Source organism: Lacerta agilis, chromosome 18 (assembly GCF_009819535.1).
Source record: "Lacerta agilis isolate rLacAgi1 chromosome 18, rLacAgi1.pri, whole genome shotgun sequence".
NCBI lineage: Eukaryota > Metazoa > Chordata > Lepidosauria > Squamata > Lacertidae > Lacerta > Lacerta agilis.
This window is the reverse complement of record NC_046329.1, coordinates 2,001,236-2,022,426: the sequence shown is the minus strand read 5'-3', so window position 1 is coordinate 2,022,426 and position 21,191 is coordinate 2,001,236. Positions and strand designations below refer to the sequence as shown.

Genomic DNA, 21,191 nt, shown 5'->3' with positions numbered 1-21,191 from the left:
ATCAGTCCAGCATTGCAGGGGGTTGGGCTAGATGACCCTTGGGGTGCCCTTCCAACTCAACAATTCTGTGATTCAATGATTGCTGAACGTCTGTATACCCTATTTTCACTGGAGGAATATTGGGAGAGCATGCTGGGTATGTTTAGCTTGGAAAAGAGGAGACTGAGAGGAGATATGAGAGCCATCTTCAAATATTTTGTATTTGATTTTTGTTGGAAGCCGCCCAGAGTGGCTGGGGAAATCCAGCCAGATGGGTGGGGTACAAATAATAATAATAATAATAATAATAATAATAATAATAATAATAATAATAATAATTAATATTATTATTATATCTCAAGGGCTGTCACATGGAAGAGGGAGGCAGCTTGTTTTCTCCTGCTCCGGAGGGTAGGACTCGAACCCATAGTTTCAAGTTACAAGAAAGGAGATCCCGACTAAACTTCAGGAAGAACATTCTGCCAGATAAAGCCGTTCAACAGTAGAACAGACTCCCAAGAGAGGTGATGTACCCTCCTTCCTTGGAGGTTCTTAAGCAGGGGTTGAGTCTCCTACATTGCAAGGGGTTGGACTGGATGACCTTTAGGGGTACCTTTCAATTCTGCAAGTCTGCTACAGCAGGGACAGGGAATACTGATGACCCTCCTGGTGTGGTTAGACTCCAACTCCCAGCAGCTCAGAGGAATGATGGAAGTTGGAGTCCATCAGTATCTGGAGGGGATCTGGTTGGGCAAGGCTGATCTACAGGTATATCATGTTGTCAGAGTGATAGTAATTAAGATAGTAACAATAATAGTAAACTTATGGAGAAATTATGATCTGGAACGGATTCATCACTCCTGCTTGACACGCCACTTTTTTGCTCACATGTTGCAAAATCTCTGCAAGGAAGGCACCCCAGGGCATCCGTTCACAAAAAGTTCACTTTCAGTTGAGCCACGGTCCATTTACTCTGCTCCCTCTGTCGCAGAATACGTAAGGATCAAAAGCACAGAAAGACGCCCGTTCTCAAAACAGCCGCCCTCCCCGAGGGCAGGAGAGGTGGCTGAGAGGGCGGAAGAATGAACGGCATTTGCATTCCGAGAGGCAGGAAACTTAAGAAGGGTTTGCTGGATCTGGACAGAGGCTCATCGAGTTCAGCATCCCTTTCTCTCGGCGGCCAACCCACAAGCAAGATTTGATCACAAGAGTCGCACTCCGCTCCTGCGGCTTGCAGCAGCTGGGATTCAGAAGCATACAATGATAGAATTGTAGAGTTGGAAGGGACCCCGAGGGTCATCTAGTCCAACCCCCTGCAATGCAGGAATCTCAGCTAAAGCATGCAGGACAGACGGCCCTCCAAACTTTGCTTAAAAACCTCCAAGGAAGGAGAGACTACCACCTCACAAGGAAGAAAGTACCACTGTTTAACAGCTGTTAATGTCAGAAAGTTCTTCCTGAAGTTTAGTCAGAATCTCCTTTCTTGTAACTGGAAGCCATGGGTTCGAGTCCTACCCTCCAGAGCAGGAGAAACAAGCTGGCTCCATCTTCCATGCGACAGCCCTTGAGCTATTTGAAGATGGCGCTCATATCTCCTCTCATTCTCCTCTTTCCCAGGCTAAACATACCTAACTCTGTTCCTCATAAGACTTGCTTTCCAGTCTATTGATCATCTTCGTCTCCCTCCTCTGCACGCCTTCCAGCTTGTCAACATCCTTCTTAAATTGTGGTGCCCAGAACTGGACACTGGACTCCAGGTGTGGTCTGGCTAAGGCAGAATAGAGTGGTACGATTGCTTCCCTTGACCTTGACACTATACTTCTGTTGATCCAGTCTAGAATAGCGTTTGCTTTTCTTGCTGCTGCACCACACTGTTGGCTCATGTTCAGCTGGTGGCGAGCAGCTCCAAAGTGACTTCTCTGCGGCGCAAGCCTAGTAGTCAGTGTGTCTGGAGGTCCTGGGCTAATGCAGCCCAAAGGAAATCAGAGCAAGATGTTTGGCACCAGCTTGTCTGCAGGAGTTGCCGGAAGGAGGCGGGCAAGGTGCTATCCAGCCGTCTTAGGGACTCCACTCTGGATTTGTGTAGGGGTTTCTTCTCCTGAAGATATCCCGCAAGGCAGTGGAGGTTTAGGGCCAGAGTCTTCCTTCTCCTAGTTGAGCTCCCTTCCCAGGTGGATGAGTCCCACCCGCCCCTCACTTCCCTTTATGGCAGAGGCAGAAACTGCCTTCTTGACCGTTGGGCCCACTCTTGGTCTCATCTTCTCCATCCCCGAGGGCCTGTCTTTGTGGGAATGTTGAGGAGTGTGGATGATGATATATTATTTGATATATCTCATCCCAGCTTGAATTAAGAAGCTCCAAACTTAGCAGAGTTCCATTCCCTTTTAAAACACACAGAGCAGACGCGCTTGCACAGGCTTGCTAAAGCCTCTATAAGAAATATATATTCCTGGTATAATTCCCCTATATCCCTCTTAAAAGACTGCACACGACACAATGTATCTTAGATGAATAAAAAGAGTTTACTTACATAATTCCTGAGTTACACAGCGTTTCTCAGAATGGCAGTCTTGCTTAGTAAAAAGTATTTACATGTGGTTACTACTTCCATAGGGAAAAGTAGTTTCCTTTGTTCTCTTGGCTGAGAGCCAGGAGAACATCTTGTTGCATCTTGAACAGACAGAGGCAAAATGGTGACTGATCCCTGGGATCTTGTTCCCAGGTAAGACCACACCTACTTCTGGTCAGAGGAAGTTAACTCAGTCCAGGAAGCAGGAAGTTATGCCTGGAGGACTGAGTTACCTTCATGTCCACTCTAGCAATGTTGTGTTTGGCTGCTCTGTGTTTACATCCCACCGTCTTCACATGCAGGGGAAACCCCAAACTCATTGTGGGTTTGAGACCCATCAGCTCCCCTCACCTGGTTTAGCCGGCCAGTCGAAGCCGTTCCCAGGATTGTGGCCGCTGTCGCCTGCTGACACCTCCTAGGAACCGCAGGTGAGAGCTGAATGCAGGGTGGGGACTGAAGGTGGACAAACGACCCCAGAAGGAGCACACATGACACCCATGAGAATAAGAATAAGAAGAAGAGTTTGGATTTGATATCCCGCTTTTCACTACCCGAAGGAGTCTCAAAGCGGCTCACATTCTCCTTCCCCTTCCTCCCCAACAACAAACACTCTGTGAGGTGAGTGGGGCTGAGAGACTTCAGAGAAGTGTGACTAGCCCAAGGTCACCCAGTAGCTGTAACTGGAGGACAGGGGAAGCGAACCCGGTTCCCCAGATTACGAGTCTACCGCTCTTAACCACTACACCACACTGTAGTGCTACCCCTCCCCTAACACCCCCCACACCCTGCTCTCGATTTAATAATCATAAAAAGAGAGGGTTTGCCCTCCTAAGATAACAATCATATAAAATGACGTCTTTTGCCTCTTTTATATGGCAATCATTTGGGGATTTAAAGAACAAGGAGTCTTAACTCGGAAACCAGATCTTCCTCTTCTGCCGTTCCAGTACGCTTAAGGCAAATAAATGTATGTTATTAAGACCTGAGGCTTAATGTATGTTATTAAGAAATGGAGGCAGTGAGAGATTTTACTTTCTTGGGCTCAATGATCACTGCAGATGGTGACAGCAGTCACGAAATTAAAAGATGCCTGCTTCTTGGGAGGAAAGCAATGACAAACCTAGACAGCATCTTAAAAAGCAGAGACATCACCTTGCCGACAAAGGTCCGTGTAGTTAAAGCTATGGTTTCCCCAGTAGTAATGTATGGAAGTGAGAGCTGGACCATAAAGAAGACCGATCGCCGAAGAATTGATGCTTTTGAATTCTGGTGCTGGAGGAGACTCTTGAGAGTCCCATGGACTGCAAGAAGATCAAACCGATCCATTCTCAAAGAAATCAGCCCTGAGTGCTCACTAGGACAGATCCTGAAGCTGAGGCTCCAGTACTTTGGCCACCTCCTGAGAAGAGAAGACTTCCTGGAAAAGACCCTGATGTTGGGAAAGATGGAGGACACAAGGAGAAGCGGACGACAGAGGATGAGATGGTTGGACAGTGTTCTCGAAGCTATCAACATGAGTTTGGCCAAACTGCGAGAGGCAGTGAAGGATAGGCGTGCTCTGGTCCATGGGGTCACGAAGAGTCGGACACGACTGAACAACTGAACAACAACAACAAGACCTGACTCTCATGTCATGAGCTGCATTGTGGCATAATGGATGTACGATTACCACTGGGTTTCATTTGCTTGTAGGTTTGCTTTAGATTCCAGATATGCTTATACACACACACCCTCTCAAGTTCGTTTTTCAGCTTGCTGTTTATTGATTGGTTCGTAAGAAGTCGAGAACGTTTTTAAATATTGAGATATTTTAGAAAACAAAGAACAATCATCATATCAATCGCTGACATACAAATATATATTATTTTGGAATCTGGTTCTCTCCTAAACAACAGCCCCAGTTGTTTTTTTGGGGTGCTGTGTGTGTGGAATTATCCTTCCAGTGTAGCAAACTTCTCCAAAAAGAGCATCTTTACTTTAAATAGAAAAATCATCCCTGCCGGCAATCACTAAAATACTGCTATTTTGTATTAGGTAAAATGGAACAAGAGACCTCCAGCTCGCTTCCCCCACCCCCCACCCCAGACCCTTAGGCCTCTCTTGTCAGGCCACATCCTTCACCAACCTTCCACCACACCTTCCATAAGTGCTTTAGCCTGGATGGAAATGTGTCTGTGATTATGCCGCCTGCTGGCCTGGACGGAGGACGGAAAGAGGAGTGGCTGGACATAGAAACCTCTGGTCTTCATTCTGGCAGCATGTAGCCTACCACACAAGGGTAATTAGCATAGGCCCGCCTACTTTTTGCTCCCGGCTCCGCCCTCCAACGGTATGTGGCCCTCAGAAGATCCCCCAAGAGGGGGACCGGCCCCTGAGCTGAACGAGATCTCCCAGTCCCTGAGCTAAACGGAACCTGTTTTTGCAAGCAGATACAATATCTGCTGAGGGATGATATTCCCGAAACTGACGAGATTGTTTCGGGATATTTAGTTGAGATATTTAAAGTCAAATTTAAAACTGCTTAATTTATTTAATGGTGGCTACTTGGTCTTTTTTATGCTTTATGAGTTTAATATGTCTAGATTACGAATGTTTTATGGGTGGTTTTGGGTTTTTTAAAAAAACCCGATTCTACTGTCTAAGCTATGCCAATAAAGGCTGAATGAATGAAAAGCAAAATTCTAAGGGAATCTAAAGTGCAATACAGTCTGAACTTCCTTCGACGTATCTCTGGACATTTCAGAGAACATGGGGCGGGGGGAGAAAGACTTGCATTCCAGGCAGAATTCGTCTACAAATAGTTAAATAATCTGTGGCTACACACACACACACATATATATTAAAATTACATTCCAAAGTCCACCGTGCGTTAATAAATAAATTGGAACGGAGCCTCCCCAGCCCACTCAGTTCTGAATCCGGCAGTCTTCAGGGTCGGCCAGGTCAATGTCCAAAATATCTCATAGAGCATGCTCAATAGTCGAAGAATCATAGGGCTGGAAGGGACCACGAGGGTCATTTAGTCCAACCCCCGCAATGCAGGAACCATCTCTCTCTCTTTCTCTCTCTCTGGTCCAAGACAAGCTAACGTTGATTGGTTGTGATTCACTTCTTAATCTAGACGTCTGTTCCAGCTGTGCCAAAACAGTTGTTTGCTGTGGACGGTGGGAGCAGTGTGCCAAAGGAGACCACCCCACCCCCCACCTCGTGGGGCGCAGAGAGTCAAGGCCGCAAAAGGTCTGCCCGTCATCGCGCTTTCCTCATGTCCAAGTGCGGGAAGTAGAGACCGAGGATGTCCTGCTGCACCTGATACTTCCCTGCTTTCTTCCGCAGACAGAAGGCAACCTGGTTGGTGCAGAAAGAGAGGGGGAAAAGAACAGTTGTCATACAAGTCTGTGTGTGGACAATGCTCCCCTTCCTGACCTGCATCAAGCTGAACATGAGCCAACCGTGTGATGCAGCAGCAAAAGAAGCAAATGCTATTCCAGGCAGCATCCACAGAAGTCTCATGTCCAGATCAAGGGAAGTCATAGTCCCACTCTATCCTGCCTTGGTCAGGTCACACCTGGAATACTGTGTCCAGTTCTGGGCGCCACCATTTAAGAAGGATGTTGACAAGCTGGAAGGTGTGCAGAGGAGGGCAGCCAAGATGATCAAGGGACTGGAAAACAAGCCTTATGAAGGACGGTTGAAGGAGCTGGGTATGTTTGGTGTGGAGAAGAGGAGACTGAGAGGAGATATGGTAGCCATCTTCAAATAGCTCAAGGGCTGTCACATGGAAGAGGGAGCTTGTCTTCTCCCGCTCTGCAAGTTACAAGAAAGGAGATTCCGACTCAATGCCAGGAAGAACTTTCTGGTGGCAAGAGCTGTTCAACAGTGGAACAATCTCCCTCAGGAGGTGGCGGGCTCTCCTTCCTTGGAGGTCTTAAAGCAGAGCTTGGGTGGCCCTCTGTCACGGATGCTTTAACTGAGACTCCTGCATTGCAGGGGGTTGGACTAGATGACCCCTGGGGTTACCCTCCAGCTCTACAGTTCTGTGAATCTAAGCCTGTGTGAGGACCACGCTCCGCTTTGTGCCCTGGAACCAGAGCCATCTGCAGATGCTGTCAGGGCTGGAGTTGGACACAGGTCAGCAAGGAGAGAAGCAGATCTATGATGCCAGTAAAGTTAACTCTTTATTCAAGGAAGCGGCACACAACTCAGCAACCCTTCCCAGAAGGTCTTGCCCCTATGGAGCCGTTGCCAGGACTGGAGGTCCCTGCCTTCCACCCTCTCTATGGCTCCTTCTCTTCCAGATGTTTCCCAAGCAGACTCAAACTATATCTGCATACCTCTAGCCTCTGTTTTGCCTTTCTCGTTATTCTCGGAGACTAGGGTGGAGGGGAGCTTGTCACAGCCAGAAAGAGAGACTCCCTGGATTCTCCTGCAGCCTCTTGACACCCCCACCCCCCTTTGCTTCAGCCTCAGAGTCTGAACTGCTCCGTGTCACAGACTCCTCCTGCTCACTGAACCCCGTTGCTCCGTCTTCTCCCTCTGACCTCTCCTCGGTGTCCCACCACCAACCCCCTGGCTCTGAGCCTTCCTCCTCTGGGGTTTCTCTTGGGGGGTTCCCCAGCTGGTGCCTCCCACCACTCCTCTTCGTCCTTGCCAGTCCCTTACAGATGCTCGCTGTGGCTCCCTAGGACAAACCATTCCACCTGGCTACGTCAGACAGAGAGGTGAGGCAGGAAGTCTCCCTCCGTTGGTCCAGCTGGGACAAACTGTTCCACCTAGCTGTGTCACAGGGAAGACCATCAGCCTGGCTTGCACAAGCCGTTCAATACAGCTGCATCTGAGGGAAAGGCGAGATAGCGAGGCCCCCTCCGCCAGCCAGGCTGAAATTAAATGCCGTTTGGGTCCTCCCCTCCCAAAACTACCTCCATCAGCACACCAGGACATTTCCCAATGCAGAAAAAAATTAATAATTATAATAAATACTTGCGCAAGTAGTTCTCCCACAGCATTCTCCAGCCCCCTTCCATGTGAAATGGTTCTGGGGAAATGCAATTTCCCCCACATTGGGTGCAACTGGTATCAGAAGCGGGAAACCTCGACCTTGCCCCCACCCCAAAAATGCACAAGAACTGCGTGCATTGCTTGTGTCCGGTAAAAAAAGAGGAAAGAACTTCCTATCCCCTCTGTCTTGAACGCAGAGGATGAACATACCAGGAAGCAGATGAGGAGGAGGAGGAGGAAGCCCAGGAGAGCAGACAGGCTTATAAGGATGATGGCCCAGAAAGGTAACCCTGGAAAGACAAAAAAAAAAAAAGTATTAAATGTTGGCAGGCCTTGACCCATGGCATTGTGGGCAGCTTCTGAGGCTCAGGCATTTGAGTACCGTATTTTTCGCTCCATAGGGCGCACCGGACCATAGGGCGCACATCGTTTTTAGAGGAGGAAACAAGAAAAAATATATATTTTTCAGGTTTTCCTCCTCTAAAATCCCTGGTTTTTTTTTTGAGGATCAGCTCAAATTTGTGCAGCTTTTTTGCAAAGGGAAAAGCCCTGTTTTTTTGAGGATCAGCTCAAAGTTTTGCAGCTTTTTTGCAAAGGGAAAAACCCTGTTTTTTTGAGGACCATCTCAGATTTGTGCAGCTTTTTTTGCAAAAAAAGCTGCACAAATCTGCACAAATCTGAGAAAAGCAAAGAGGAAAAGCCCCATTTTTATGGGGTTCGACTCACATTTATGTAGCTTCTAAAGGAAAGGGAGCCTTTTCTACAGTTTCCAGACAGATAATCTAATCAGCCAGTCACATATCGTTGGGGAAACAAACAACCTCCCTCTGCAGCACATTCAACAAAGGAGGGCGAGGCAAGGGGGCAGGGCTGAAAGGGAGCCAGGACTCTTATCTCTCTCCCGATCTCTTGCTGATCAGCTGCTGAGTGGGGTCCTTTCAACGCCCACCTTTCTCTTTGTAAAATAAAAAGCACGATCCTCTTTTGGCCCCTGGGCAATTCGGCTCCAGGAACCACCAGATATTTCCCCTTACTTTCCAGGAGGAAAAAAGTGTGTCTTATGGAGCGAAAAATACGGAAAATCCAACGGCCAGTGGAAGAATTGAAAGAGGAGACCCACCCACCAGAAACCGGGACCCCTCCAACCTCGAATCAACGCTGAACCAAAGAAACATCACTAACCTCCTTGGTGGTGCACTGGGGTCACTGTTGAAGGATAACCTGTAAATAGGCAAACACAGCATAAGCATAAGAGCGTGAAATGAACCCAGGAGCAGAATCGAGCCCAAAGGGCCCCATCTAATGTCTTGTTTCTGGGGGACGGGGGGCGGGCAGCTGTGGCGGACTCCCTGGTCCTGAACGGGGTAACTGTGCCCCTGAAGGACCAGGTGTGCAGCCTGGGAGTCATTTTGGACTCAGGGTGTTGTGTCCAGAGGTCCTGGGCTGCCCAGAGGACAAGACCCCCCCCCCTCTCGGCCTCACTGAGGGGGTCCAAAGAAGGCAGAGCAAGACGTTTGGCACCTGCTTGCCTGAAGGAGTTGCTGGAAGGAGGCGTACAAGGTGCCATCCAGCCGTCTTAGGGACTCCGCCCAAGATTGGTGCAGGGTTTACTCTTTTGTTCTCCCAAAGATTTCCCACAAGGCAGCAGAAGTTTAGGGTTAGTTTTCCTTCTCCTAGATAGGAGATGAGTCCCATCTGCCCCTCACTTCCTTCTACAGCACGTGCAGAGACCACCTCCTTGACCATTGGACCCACTCTTGGTCTTGTCCGCTCTGTCTGCCGGAGCCTGTTTTCGCACGCGGGGAAAGTCCCTAGCTCCCCGAGGGATTGGGACCCATCAGCCCCCCCCCCTGCCTGGTTTAGCCGGCCAGTTGAAGCCCTTCTTGGGTTGTGGCCGCTGTCACCTGCTTGCAGCTTCTAGGAGCCACAGGTGAGAGTTGGGTGCAGGTGGGGACCAGAGGTGGGCAAATGACCCCAGAAGGAGCATGGTATGTCCCCCACCAGAGGTAACATGTAATGTTCAATTGCCCTATGTACAGATCGATACGTGCCAGTATATTAAATCCGATAATTCAGTCCATTGCTGATAAGCCAGCTGACCTACGTCTTGCTTGGGTTCTCCAAGATGTGGACCCTTATATAACTCTACAGGTTGCTAGATTCCCAACAGCCGTCATCTCGCACATGAGACAAAATGGGATGTCAGCCGATTACTGATAATTAGATATGTTTTTTAAAAATAGAATTAGACATTGGTTTTAGTTTTGGGTGCCTAAATTTTAACTTTAATTCTTTTTTATATATGTTTTATCGAAGTGATAATATTGGTCCCTGTGAGTTGTGTTATTATATCCGCGCCCTGTATTGGGTTATCGTTTTATTTGATTTTACCTGATTTTTGATTGACTGCTTGTTTTGTATTGTATGATGGGCGCAAATGCCGAATAAACATCTATCAGTCAGTATCAGTCAACACCCCCCAGCGCCCCTAACACCCCATACACCCCAGTCTTGGAGGCAGTTATGCTTCTCAGTTGCTGGAAGCCACGGGAGGGGAGAGTTACTCTTGTGCCACAGTGAGACAAGGATGCTAGACTAGATGACCCATTGGCCTAATCCAGCAGGCCCTTCTGACTTCCCCCTGGAAGCTTCTGCCATTGTCCAGGATCTCTGGCACCCACTGCATTCTTACCGCTGACCAGCAGACTTCCGTTTTCCAGTGTGTACACCCCCAACGCTGTGGCATTGCCTGTCCATTTCCTAAACGCATCGTACACCAGAGCTCGGTCGAAGGTCCTTGTGGGCGAATCCATCGCGAATGCGCAGGCGGCGCCGACCCCTGTCTCGGTATGCTGGCCGGTGGGTCTATGCAAAAATTAAATCATAGTTGGTCAACCGCCATGACTGATGTCCCTTAAGCAGGGACGTTGGAGACTCCCAATGGCAGCGGAGATTGCAGACCCTCACTTAGACTGCATTCGAACCACACACACACACACACACCTGAAGCTCTCGACAGAGCACTGCACAAACTCCTTCTGCAGGCCGCTGCGTTGATATAAATGGTGGAGCTGTTTGGAGGAAAAAGGAGAGAACAGGATCAATAAGGGCGAATGTAGCCAGAGAGAGGTGCGATTCGGGACGCTCTTTGAGTCATATCACGTTGGCCTGGCCTGTGCCATTGATACGCGGGTTTTAAGGTGCGCGTACACACACATAGCAGGTGCCCCCCCACCCCGCAGAAAACCAACCCTTCACCCTTCGGCAATTAAATATTCTCTGGAAATAACAGCCACTTTATTTGAATGTATTAAACTTAGTTCACATAGCAAAACAAGAGCGTTTTTAGTCGGGTGGCGTAAAATGCAAGGCGAGGGTTGCGCCCCCTAACCTCACTGCGGGCATTGTGCAGGAGGCAACGGGTGGACTTTGCTCGCTGTGCCCCTGTGGTAGCAACTCCTCGCCGAGGTTGGCTGCCCTCTCGGCTTGGTGAGAGACCAGGGTTCGAATCCCCACTCGGCTGTGGAACTCACTGAGTGACCTTTCAGGCCCACCTACCTCACATAAGCTACACTGGGCGCCTCAGAGAAACAGGAGACATATAAACACAACAAATACATGATTTGAGATGTTTTAAAAAATTGCCCGTGGACAAACTTAACAATATTTGGAATTCATTTTTATAAACACCGTTTTTTATTAAGGTATGGTTAACTGCAATAACAATTTTATTTGTTAATGCATGCAATATCTTTTTTCCTGTTTCGTTTTCCACATGGGTGAGACTTCTTGTTACCCTGTGCAGTTATAATTTTGTACTCTGCATTTTCCAATGAAGAATATAAAAACAAAACATGATCTGAGATGATTTTAATTCTAGCTCTTTTAAAATATTTTGATCTGCTCTTAGAATGTTCTCGCTTTGTTTTTTAAAACTTCGCATTTGGGGAGGAAAGGTAGGATATAGAAGTTCGATAAATAACATTACATATACATATTTCCAGCCAGGCCCAAACGCTTGAGGAGGGAGAGAAAGAAGGCTTGTCTGGGGCAAGCCTGAAGGGAGTCCCGGGGGCCAGGCAGAGTGGTCTGGAAGGCCTGGCCTCTGCTTAGTGTCTCTCCCGAGCCGCTTACCTCGTTCTCAAGACTCATTTTGGTCTTCCAGTAGACATCCGAGTCGGGATCTGCCATTTCCCCTGCGTACGGCAGGTTGGTGACGGTGAAATTGACCGCAAAGTTCTTCAGCTGGAGTTCGGGCAGCAGGGCAGCAGTGACGGACTCAATGGCCGATTCGGGAGCTAGGGAGGAAGGAATGATCCTAAAAATCCAAAAAAAATACCCCTTCGGCCACTGTCCCCTTGATTCCCAGTGCCCACAGCTGGTATTATTTAAAAGAGCGGTTTGCATGACCTAAAGGGACCCCTGACCATTAGGTCCAGTCGTGTCTGACTCTGGGGTTGCAGCGCTCATCTCACTTTACTGGCCGAGGGAGCCGGTGTACAGCTTCTGGGTCATGTGGCCAGCATGACTAAGCTGCTTCTGGTAAACCAGAGCAGCGCATGGAAACGCCATTTACCTTCCCGCTGGAGCGGTCTGATAAGGAAAATTCCAGCCGCCACCTTCCCCACCGCGCAGCCTCCTCGCGGGACTCCCGCGCTGCCAAATGCGGGACCTGGAAGCCTCTTTCTTCTCTTTGCCCCCCCCCCCGACGATGAGCGGGTACCCCACACACACGTATAAGTCGCACAAGCACCACATAAAACCCTCGCGATGAAGGGTTCCCCAAAACCCCAAATCTGCGTTCCGAAAAGCCCCTGGAAAAGCGCTCCTGTCAAACAGCGCTCCGTACGTGCTCCATTTTCTCAATGAACGGCAAACCCACCAATCAGGAGCATGCATTCAGCTCAGCCTGCAAAATGGAACGTTCAGCTCAGCTACTATGATTCAATCATCACCTTCACGCTTGACTGAACGCTAAGTGGGTATTGACAGGCTCCCTGCTGCGAGAACAATGGAACCGAAACCAAAATGTATCCAGTTTGGGAAACTATTAATTATGAACTGCAACAATGTTGCAAGTGGACTTATTTAGACTGTGGGTGGGCAGTCTGACAGCTCAGACAGTAAAATAACATAAAAATCAATATCTCAGCAACGCATTATCCGATCTGCTTGGTTCGGGTGTCTATCTGCTCCTTATAAAATAACCTTTCTAACCCCTCGGTCCCCGCCATCCTCCGATCATCAGAAGTATATTATTTCGATACTGCATAATTTTTGGACTCTCCACTCAGTGACTTTCATAATCCCTTAAGCAGCGAGTCACGTCCTCATCCAGCTGCAAGAGGAAATGCACCCCTCCCGGTAATCCATTCAAGCACCCATCCATCAGTTACCATGGCAGCAGACATCCTCCTAGGAGTTTTCTATTGTCCTGCCACAGTGGAAACTTTCAATGTGTATTACACCCACCCTAGATCCATTTACCGGTTCCTGCCATCCTTCCTGTTATGCAAAACTTGTTTTTCCTATATGTAAATCCCACTAGAACCTCCTCTCCCTCCTCCCATTTCTGACGTTTCTGTGATGTATTTCGCTATGTATTCTGGGCAATGGCGGGAAGTTTTAAAAGTCCGGGACACCCTTTGTTCGGGGTTCGGATCCTCCTGAACCTTGTTGCGCAATAAACTCCTTTGCTTTTGCTCCAATCTCCGGCTGGTCTCCATTGCCTCCGCAGCGAACCACGGGCTTCCTCCGTAGGACCGGGAGCTGAGCCTCCTCGACCCGGTAATTTCCGTAACAGTCTTGGTGCCGAAAGCCGGGACCTGCGTTCTCCCGTGGTGGCCGGGGACCCCATCGAGTCTTCAGCCGGCATCGGGACCCTCTTCTCCCGTGGAGACCCATCGGATCCCTGGCCATCCTCCGGGCGGTAATTGCAGGTCTCAAGGGGAGCCAACCGGGGAGCAAAGGCAAAGTTCAGCCGGCTTCGTCTCCAACGATCCAGCGGATCGCGGTGGAAGACGCGTAAGTATAAATCCAGTGCACTGGTGATTGGGGGGAGGGGGGAAGTAAGCCTGGCAACCGCAATCTACTGCTCTCTTGCCTATCATTTCTTGCCTGTCTCTCAGTCTGTCCCGTGGACTGCTGCTCAACTCGAAAGGGGAGTCCTGAGCTCTATCTCTTTTTCTCCAATACCCAGTCAGCCGCCCCGTTAGCTGGTCTAACGAACGCAAGGGACTGGGCTCTTTTTCTACTTTGCCAGCTGCCAAGGGGCAAAGGACTTCTCTGCACTATCCTAAACCTCAGCCGCCCCGGTCGGGCCATGTAAAACACGCTGGTCGTGCGTGAGCCCGCTTCCGAACGCAAGGGAGGTTTTTCCGGACCGTTTAACTCTATTTAAAGGGCTGCCCGATCTGGCACTGCAGTGGCAGGCGTCCAGTAGGGTTCCCTTCCTTAGCTGTTAACGATAGGCAGGAGGTTGCCAGGTGGGGGTACCCTGTAATGGGTGGAAATGGGGGTTGAGAAATAGGAATAGATGAGAAGAAATGGAAGAGAAAGGAAGAGGAAAAGGGAGCTCCAGGAAAAAGGAAAGGAAGAGGTAGTTTAGAGTAGATCCCCCTGGTCAGCCGCCCCGCTAGCCGAACTAGTGAACGCAAGGGACCAGGCTAGATTATTGGAACGTTGTGTACTGTACTTTGCTTATGTTAAGAAACCCCCCTGTCCCACTCCCTTAGTGAGAAACCCCGACTTACAAAGATACCTTTCCCGTCCCTCCTTTCCCAAAAACCCCAGGTTCCTCTTAAACCCCAAGGAACGATGGGTGCCAAGGCTTCGAAGCATGGTCGTACTTCCACTGGGAAGAAGGCTTCTCGAAAGCCTTCTTTTACCCAGCCGGAACCCGACTCTCCCCTCGCGATTGTCATGAAGCATTGGAAGATAATTCCGGACCATGAGATTTTGTCTAGACAGAAGCTGCAAGATCTTTGTAGGAATTCCTGGCTGTCTTTTACTGAAAGAGTGCCATCAGAACTCCGCTGGCCACCGGAGGGATCCTTCCATCAGGATCAACTAAAAACCTTAAAGAAGCTCTTATTGGAGGAAAAGCCTCGTCAGCTTGATTATCTGGAGACTTTCGAGGCTGTATCCCAAGTCCTTATGACTCTAAACCCGTCCCCAACGCTCCAGATGCCCGTGATTAAACCTCCTAGAAAGGATCCTAAGAGACCAAAGGAAGGTCCTGCGCCACCCCCCTATGAGGATCGGGCCATGACACAGGGACCTGAACATGATGCTAGTCCCAATAGCCAAGTAGTGGCTCAGCGTGGCCAATTACTGATTCATCCCGCCGGCCAGGGAGGGATTTTAGTGGTGCCCGATGTGCTTGTGGGTCCTGACTCTACTCCAACTCCTGTCAGCGACCATGGCACCTTTCCCCCATCCGCTCTCCGGCAGTCTGTCAAGGAAAGTACCAAAGGAAAAAAGGGAAATAATCACCAAGCAGCCTCCTTCCAGATGCCACTGAGGGCTTTCCCCATACCACCGACAGACCCGGATGGGGCCCCACGTATGATCTATGCCCATCAACCCTTCCGTACGGCCGATCTGATTAACTGGGCTAACACGATGCCCTCTCTAAGAGACGATCCTGACAAATGCCATAGGCAAATATCTACTATCTTCTCCTCACATCATCCCTCTTGGACTGATGTCCACGTACTCTTAAATGCCCTATTCAATGAGGCTGAAAAGGCTGACATCCTCAGTAAGGCGGAAGAAGCCCTAAATCAGGAAAACTACCAGGAAGGAAGACCTCAAGGGGTGGGGGCCCTGACACCTAGAGATCTCCGTATTGAACCCAACCCTGCCTGGGACTACAATACCCCTAATGGCATCTGGTGCCTGAACTTGTTTAAAAGGGCCATCCTAGATGGCATCAAGGCTTCAGGGCAGCGCTCAATAAACTGGACTAAGGTTCAGACTGTAATACAGGGACCGAATGAACACCCTTCGGACTATTATTCTCGGTTGGTGGCGGCCATAAAAACGTGGGGTGGAATAGACCCTGAAAATCCTCACCACGAGATAATAGTAAAGGGTTTCTTTAAGGACCAAGCAACGCCAGACATAAGGAAAACTTTGAATCTCCTAGTGGGTTACGACGGGAAAACCTTTAGTGAGATATTATCAATTGCAAAATCCGTCTTTAACAATCGAGACGAAAAGAAAAGGACGGACACCAGGGCAGAGGAAGAGGCAGTGCTTGCCCTCAGTATGGAAACCCCTTGCTTCCCAGCTCCAGGGTTCCCGGCCAGGGGAGGAGGCAGGGGGCGAGGAAGAGGGGGAGAAGTGAATGCAAGCCCATCCATGCCACGACCCTGGGGCCCATCCACTGGCCTTTGTCACCTGTGTTTTCAACCAGGGCACCTAAGACGAAACTGCCCATATTTATACCCGGGGAGCCCATGGGTTGAAGCCAACTCTTACCCATTCCCCGGAGGAAATTCACCATACTCCACCTTTCCTTCGCACCCTCCTTGGGCCCAGGGTTATGAGAACCAGCAAATGGTGCCACCTTAACCCCAAGGGAATTGGCCACCCCAAGGCACCCAGGTCTCGGTGGCCCAACCAACCGCAGAGTCACACCCTCCAAATCCTTTCCGTGCCCCTCTGCCAGCTCAAACTGACCCGCAATTCGTTCAAGCCCCTCCTTCCGACTTGAGAACATAAGGAGAGCCCCAACAGGACCTTGAAGCCCTTCCCCTTTGGACTGCGCTCAATTCCCACCCCTCGTATACCCGGGGGTACAGCCCACCGTACCCCAGCATCGCACCCCAGTTCCTGTTCCTCGTACCCCAGCACCGCACCCCAGCATCGCACCCCAGTTCCTGTTCCTCGTACCCCAGCATCGCACCCCAGCATCGTACCCCAGTTCCTGATCACCGCACCCCAGCATCGCACCCCAGTTCCTGTTCGTCGCACCCCAGCATCGCACCCCAGCATCGCACCCCAGTTCCTGTCCATCGCACCCCAGTTCCTGCTTCACCATTCCCGAGTCCCCGTACATCGTTCCCACCGACCATTTTCGGACTTGCCGCTATTGACAGCTTTTGACAGCTGTTTGACAGTTCTCCACATTTTCGGACTTACCGCTTTGACAGCTTGCCTTGGTCTACCTGCTTGCCGTTTGACAGCTGTTTGACAGCTATTTGACAGCACACCCTGTCTCCTCGTTGGCCACCTTTGACAGCTCGCCAGTGTGACTACCTGCCACTTTGACAGCCGTGTGACAGCTCATCATACTCTCCGATCAGCTGGCTTTTGACAGCCCACCGTGCCTGCACCCGATGTTGGCATCCAACCATGACCGGCCCGCTCTCCCTGAGTACGACCAGCCGAGGCGCGTGGGGAAGGTGAGTACCAAGTCTCGAAGGTGTAGGTGTGGAGAAAAGGATTTGTGGTTCTGCGAACCAGATACAAATCTTATCTCCAAATGCGGGACTGATAAGGAAAATTCCAGCCGCCACCTTCCCCACCGCGCAGCCTCCTCGCGGGACTCCCGCGCTGCCAAATGCGGGACCTGGAAGCCTCTTTCTTCTCTTTGCCCCCCCCGACGATGAGCGGGTACCCCACACACACGTATAAGTCGCACAAGCACCACATAAAACCCTCGCGATGAAGGGTTCCCCAAAACCCCAAATCTGCGTTCCGAAAAGCCCCTGGAAAAGCGCTCCTGTCAAACAGCGCTCCGTACGTGCTCCATTTTCTCAATGAACGGCAAACCCACCAATCAGGAGCATGCATTCAGCTCAGCCTGCAAAATGGAACGTTCAGCTCAGCTACTATGATTCAATCATCACCTTCACGCTTGACTGAACGCTAAGTGGGTATTGACAGGCTCCCTGCTGCGAGAACAATGGAACCGAAACCAAAATGTATCCAGTTTGGGAAACTATTAATTATGAACTGCAACAATGTTGCAAGTGGACTTATTTAGACTGTGGGTGGGCAGTCTGACAGCTCAGACAGTAAAATAACATAAAAATCAATATCTCAGCAACGCATTATCCGATCTGCTTGGTTCGGGTGTCTATCTGCTCCTTATAAAATAACCTTTCTAACCCCTAGGTCCCCGCCATCCTCTGATCATCAGAAGTATATTATTTCGATACTGCATAATTTTTGGACTCTCCACTCAGTGACTTTCATAATCCCTTAAGCAGCGAGTCACGTCCTCATCCAGCTGCAAGAGGAAATGCACCCCTCCCGGTAATCCATTCAAGCACCCATCCATCAGTTACCATGGCAGCAGACATCCTCCTAGGAGTTTTCTATTGTCCTGCCACAGTGGAAACTTTCAATGTGTATTACACCCACCCTAGATCCATTTACCGGTTCCTGCCATCCTTCCTGTTATGCAAAACTTGTTTTTCCTATATGTAAATCCCACTAGAACCTCCTCTCCCTCCTCCCATTTCTGACGTTTCTGTGATGTATTTCGCTATGTATTCTGGGCAATGGCGGGAAGTTTTAAAAGTCCGGGACACCCTTTGTTCGGGGTTCGGATCCTCCTGAACCTTGTTGCGCAATAAACTCCTTTGCTTTTGCTCCAATCTCCGGCTGGTCTCCATTGCCTCCGCAGCGAACCACGGGCTTCCTCCGTAGGACCGGGAGCTGAGCCTCCTCGACCCGGTAATTTCCGTAACAGGTCCCTATTTATTTACTTGCACTTTGATGTGCTTTTGAATTGCTAGGTTGGCAGGAGCAGGGACCAAACAGCGGGAGCTCACCCCATCGCTGGGATTTGAACCACCGACCTTCTGACCGGCAAGCCCTAGGCTCTGTGGTTTAACCCACAGCGCCACCCGCGTCCCTGTTGCATGATTTACCGGTACTAACAAACAAAATCAAAACTCTAACAATGGATTGCACATATATTGGAGATAAAATGATTCAGTATCATTAATTCAACAAATCTGATTAGCTTTATTTATCCAGTGGCGCCGGCTTTCCTAAGTCTGGTAGTCATTGATACCCCCAATGCGACCTCTCGTCTCATAGCCCCCCTCCGGCAATCCCAAGGTGTATACTTTTGATTTTAATAACGATTAAACTTTTAGTTGCATTCAACCTTTTAGATAGAATGCACGGAGGGAAAGGTTTGATTTCTGGGTAAGGTTCCTGTGGGCCTGTATTTTGCAACCTTATGCTCTCTAGACCACAAACAAGAAACTCTAACCTTGTAAGTGGTACAAACGGCCATTAAGGTTGTTATTCTAAGTCTATCATGAGTGTGTAAAAACAGCTATCCTTGAAACTTCCTGGGAGATAGAAGAGGCAAGGGAAGGGAGACAGGGACAGGAATGCCAACAGCCCGACGAAGACCTGTTTGGCAGGGGAAAGGGGACAGGAGGGCAACATCCGAGACGAAATGGCCTGGGCACATTTGGAGCACTCAGGGGTGAAGATGGAACTGCGGGGTCTCAAGAAATATGATGTAGAAGCCTTTCCTTTCCTGTTTATAGGATAAGTAATGCCACATTTGCTTCTCTACAACGTGCTTGCTAAATTAATAGTTTGTAGTTAACAGAAAGTTTGCCAAGGAATTTGATGGAGTTTTTAGTAGATACCAAGTTACCTCGGAAGTTTGTCTCCTGCAACAAAAACCTGTCCATTAATTTGTGGCCTTGCTGTCTGCATTCCTTTGAAGCTTGGTCTTTTGTTTCTGTATCCTGTGTAAGCCCATTAATCAGCCTAATTGTCATACTTGTGGAAGAATGTAACAGTACAGTGGAACCCCAGGATGCGCACACCCCGGGTTGCGGACGTTTGAGTTAAGAACGCCCGCAACCCATAAGCGTTTCCGGAATGCGCGCAACCCATGCACAACCCCCGGATGCACAGAACGCTTCTGCGCACTTCGCGCATGCGCAGAAGCACTCAAATCGCGCTACTTCCTGTTTTTTCCTGTTTTTTGGGGGGGTGTTTGTGTTACGCACGCCCGTGTTACATAGCGCAATCCGGAACGGGGTACCACTGTACTGAGAATGGTTGGGAGTCATTTTTCCTGTGTCTGGTGCTCAAGGTTTGTAAATCAGCTTGGTCTGATTTATAGCCCAGAGGCCCCTGAGATTGACAGATTTATAGGTTTAGGTTTGGTTTAGGGCAGGGGTCAGTAAACTTTTTCAGCAGGGGGCCGGTCCACTGTCCCTCAGACCTTGTGGGGGGCGGGACTATATTTTGAAAAAAAATATGAATGAATTCCTATGCCCCACAAATAACTCAGAGATGCATTTTAAATAAAAGCACACATTCTGTTCATGTAAAAACACGCTGATTCCTGGACTGTCCGCGGGCCAGATTGAGAAGGCGATTGGGCTGCATCTGGCCCCCGGGCCTTAGTTTGGGGACCCCTGGTTTAGGGTTAGTCAATAAACTGGGAGATTTAGCAGGTGCTAGCTTGAGGGCTCTGCACACGCTCTAGAGTCTCATGAATATTAAAAAAAACACCCCTTGTCCTTAAACTGCTAATTTACATGAACATGGGTCGTATGTAAAGGGAGGGGGCACATACCAGGGAGTAGATATGAAATGGGCGTTTAGGGAAGTCTGTTAGCTGCAAGTTCTCCACCAACAGGCATTGTAAGGAGGAAAGGAGGGGGAGAGCGGGGGACGGAGAAGCTTTCAAGCACTGGTAGGCAAACTAAGGCCCAGGGGCTGGATGTGGCCCAATCGCCTTCTCAATGTGGCCTGCGGACAGTCCGGGAATCAGCGTGTTTTTACATGAGTAGAATGTGTCTTTTTGTTTAAAATGCATCTCTGAGTTATTTGTGGGGCATAGGAATTTGCTCACCCCCCCAAAAAAAATAGTCCGGCCCCCCACAAGGTCTGAGGGACAGTGGACCGGCCCCCTGCTGAAAAAGTATGCTGACCCCTGCTTTCCTCTGTATGGAAAGTGTTGCCCTCTGTTTTACTCAGCTGATTAAAAAGAGTATTTTCCCTGGATCTCCTGAGTCTGTTGGCTTTCACTGATCAACTGAGCCAAAGGCTGTCCTGGTCCAAATAGTGGACCCAACAGAACCAGGCGTGTTTTACTTCTCACAACCAGGTGACCTTTCCTGGTTTTTGCTGTACCTCGCACAGTCACGCCCTTGAGCTGGAACTGCTTCCCCAGCCACAGAGACGTGGCGTTCCTCGTCTCCTGCTGAAACGTCTCTCGGACCACCTCTTGGCTGGTGTTGGTCGCCGGGTCAAAGTAGCACTTGCAATCGACCACGATGGAGCCGTACCTGAGAATTGCAATGTGCAGAGGAAGAGTCAGGGACAAGAGGACATCTCAAACACAAATGACCCCAACCCCAAGAGGCAGGCAATCCCTCTGAACAACAAGGTTAATTCAGAAAAACAGCCTGATCCCACAAGGCTCTCCTGATGTTCTTATCTGTGACTTCCATCTCCCATTAGCCTCAGCTAGCATGGCCAACATGCAAGGGATGATGGGAGTTGGAGTCCCTCGACATGCAAGGGATGATGGGGGTTGGAGTCCCTCAACATGCAAAGGATGATGGGAGTTTGGAGTCCCTCAACATGCAAAGGATGATGGGAGTTTGGAGCCCCTCAACATGCAAGGGATGATGGGGGTTGGAGTCCC

The 21,191-nt window shown here is 49.5% G+C and overlaps 1 protein-coding gene across 1 annotated transcript; it reads right to left on the bottom strand.

Moving 5' to 3' along the window:
• Positions 1-5,600: 5,600 nt before the first annotated feature.
• On the bottom strand, positions 5,601-21,017 carry LOC117039688 (mucin-16-like). The gene is made up of 8 exons (XM_033136869.1): positions 20,960-21,017; positions 20,675-20,875; positions 11,678-11,841; positions 10,547-10,614; positions 10,236-10,408; positions 8,726-8,764; positions 7,754-7,833; positions 5,601-5,893 (listed from the first exon to the last, which is right to left on the bottom strand). The coding sequence occupies exons 1-8, from the start codon at positions 21,015-21,017 to the stop codon at positions 5,795-5,797; spliced, it is 882 nt and encodes a 293-aa protein (XP_032992760.1). The 3' UTR covers positions 5,601-5,794.
• Positions 21,018-21,191: the final 174 nt, after the last annotated feature.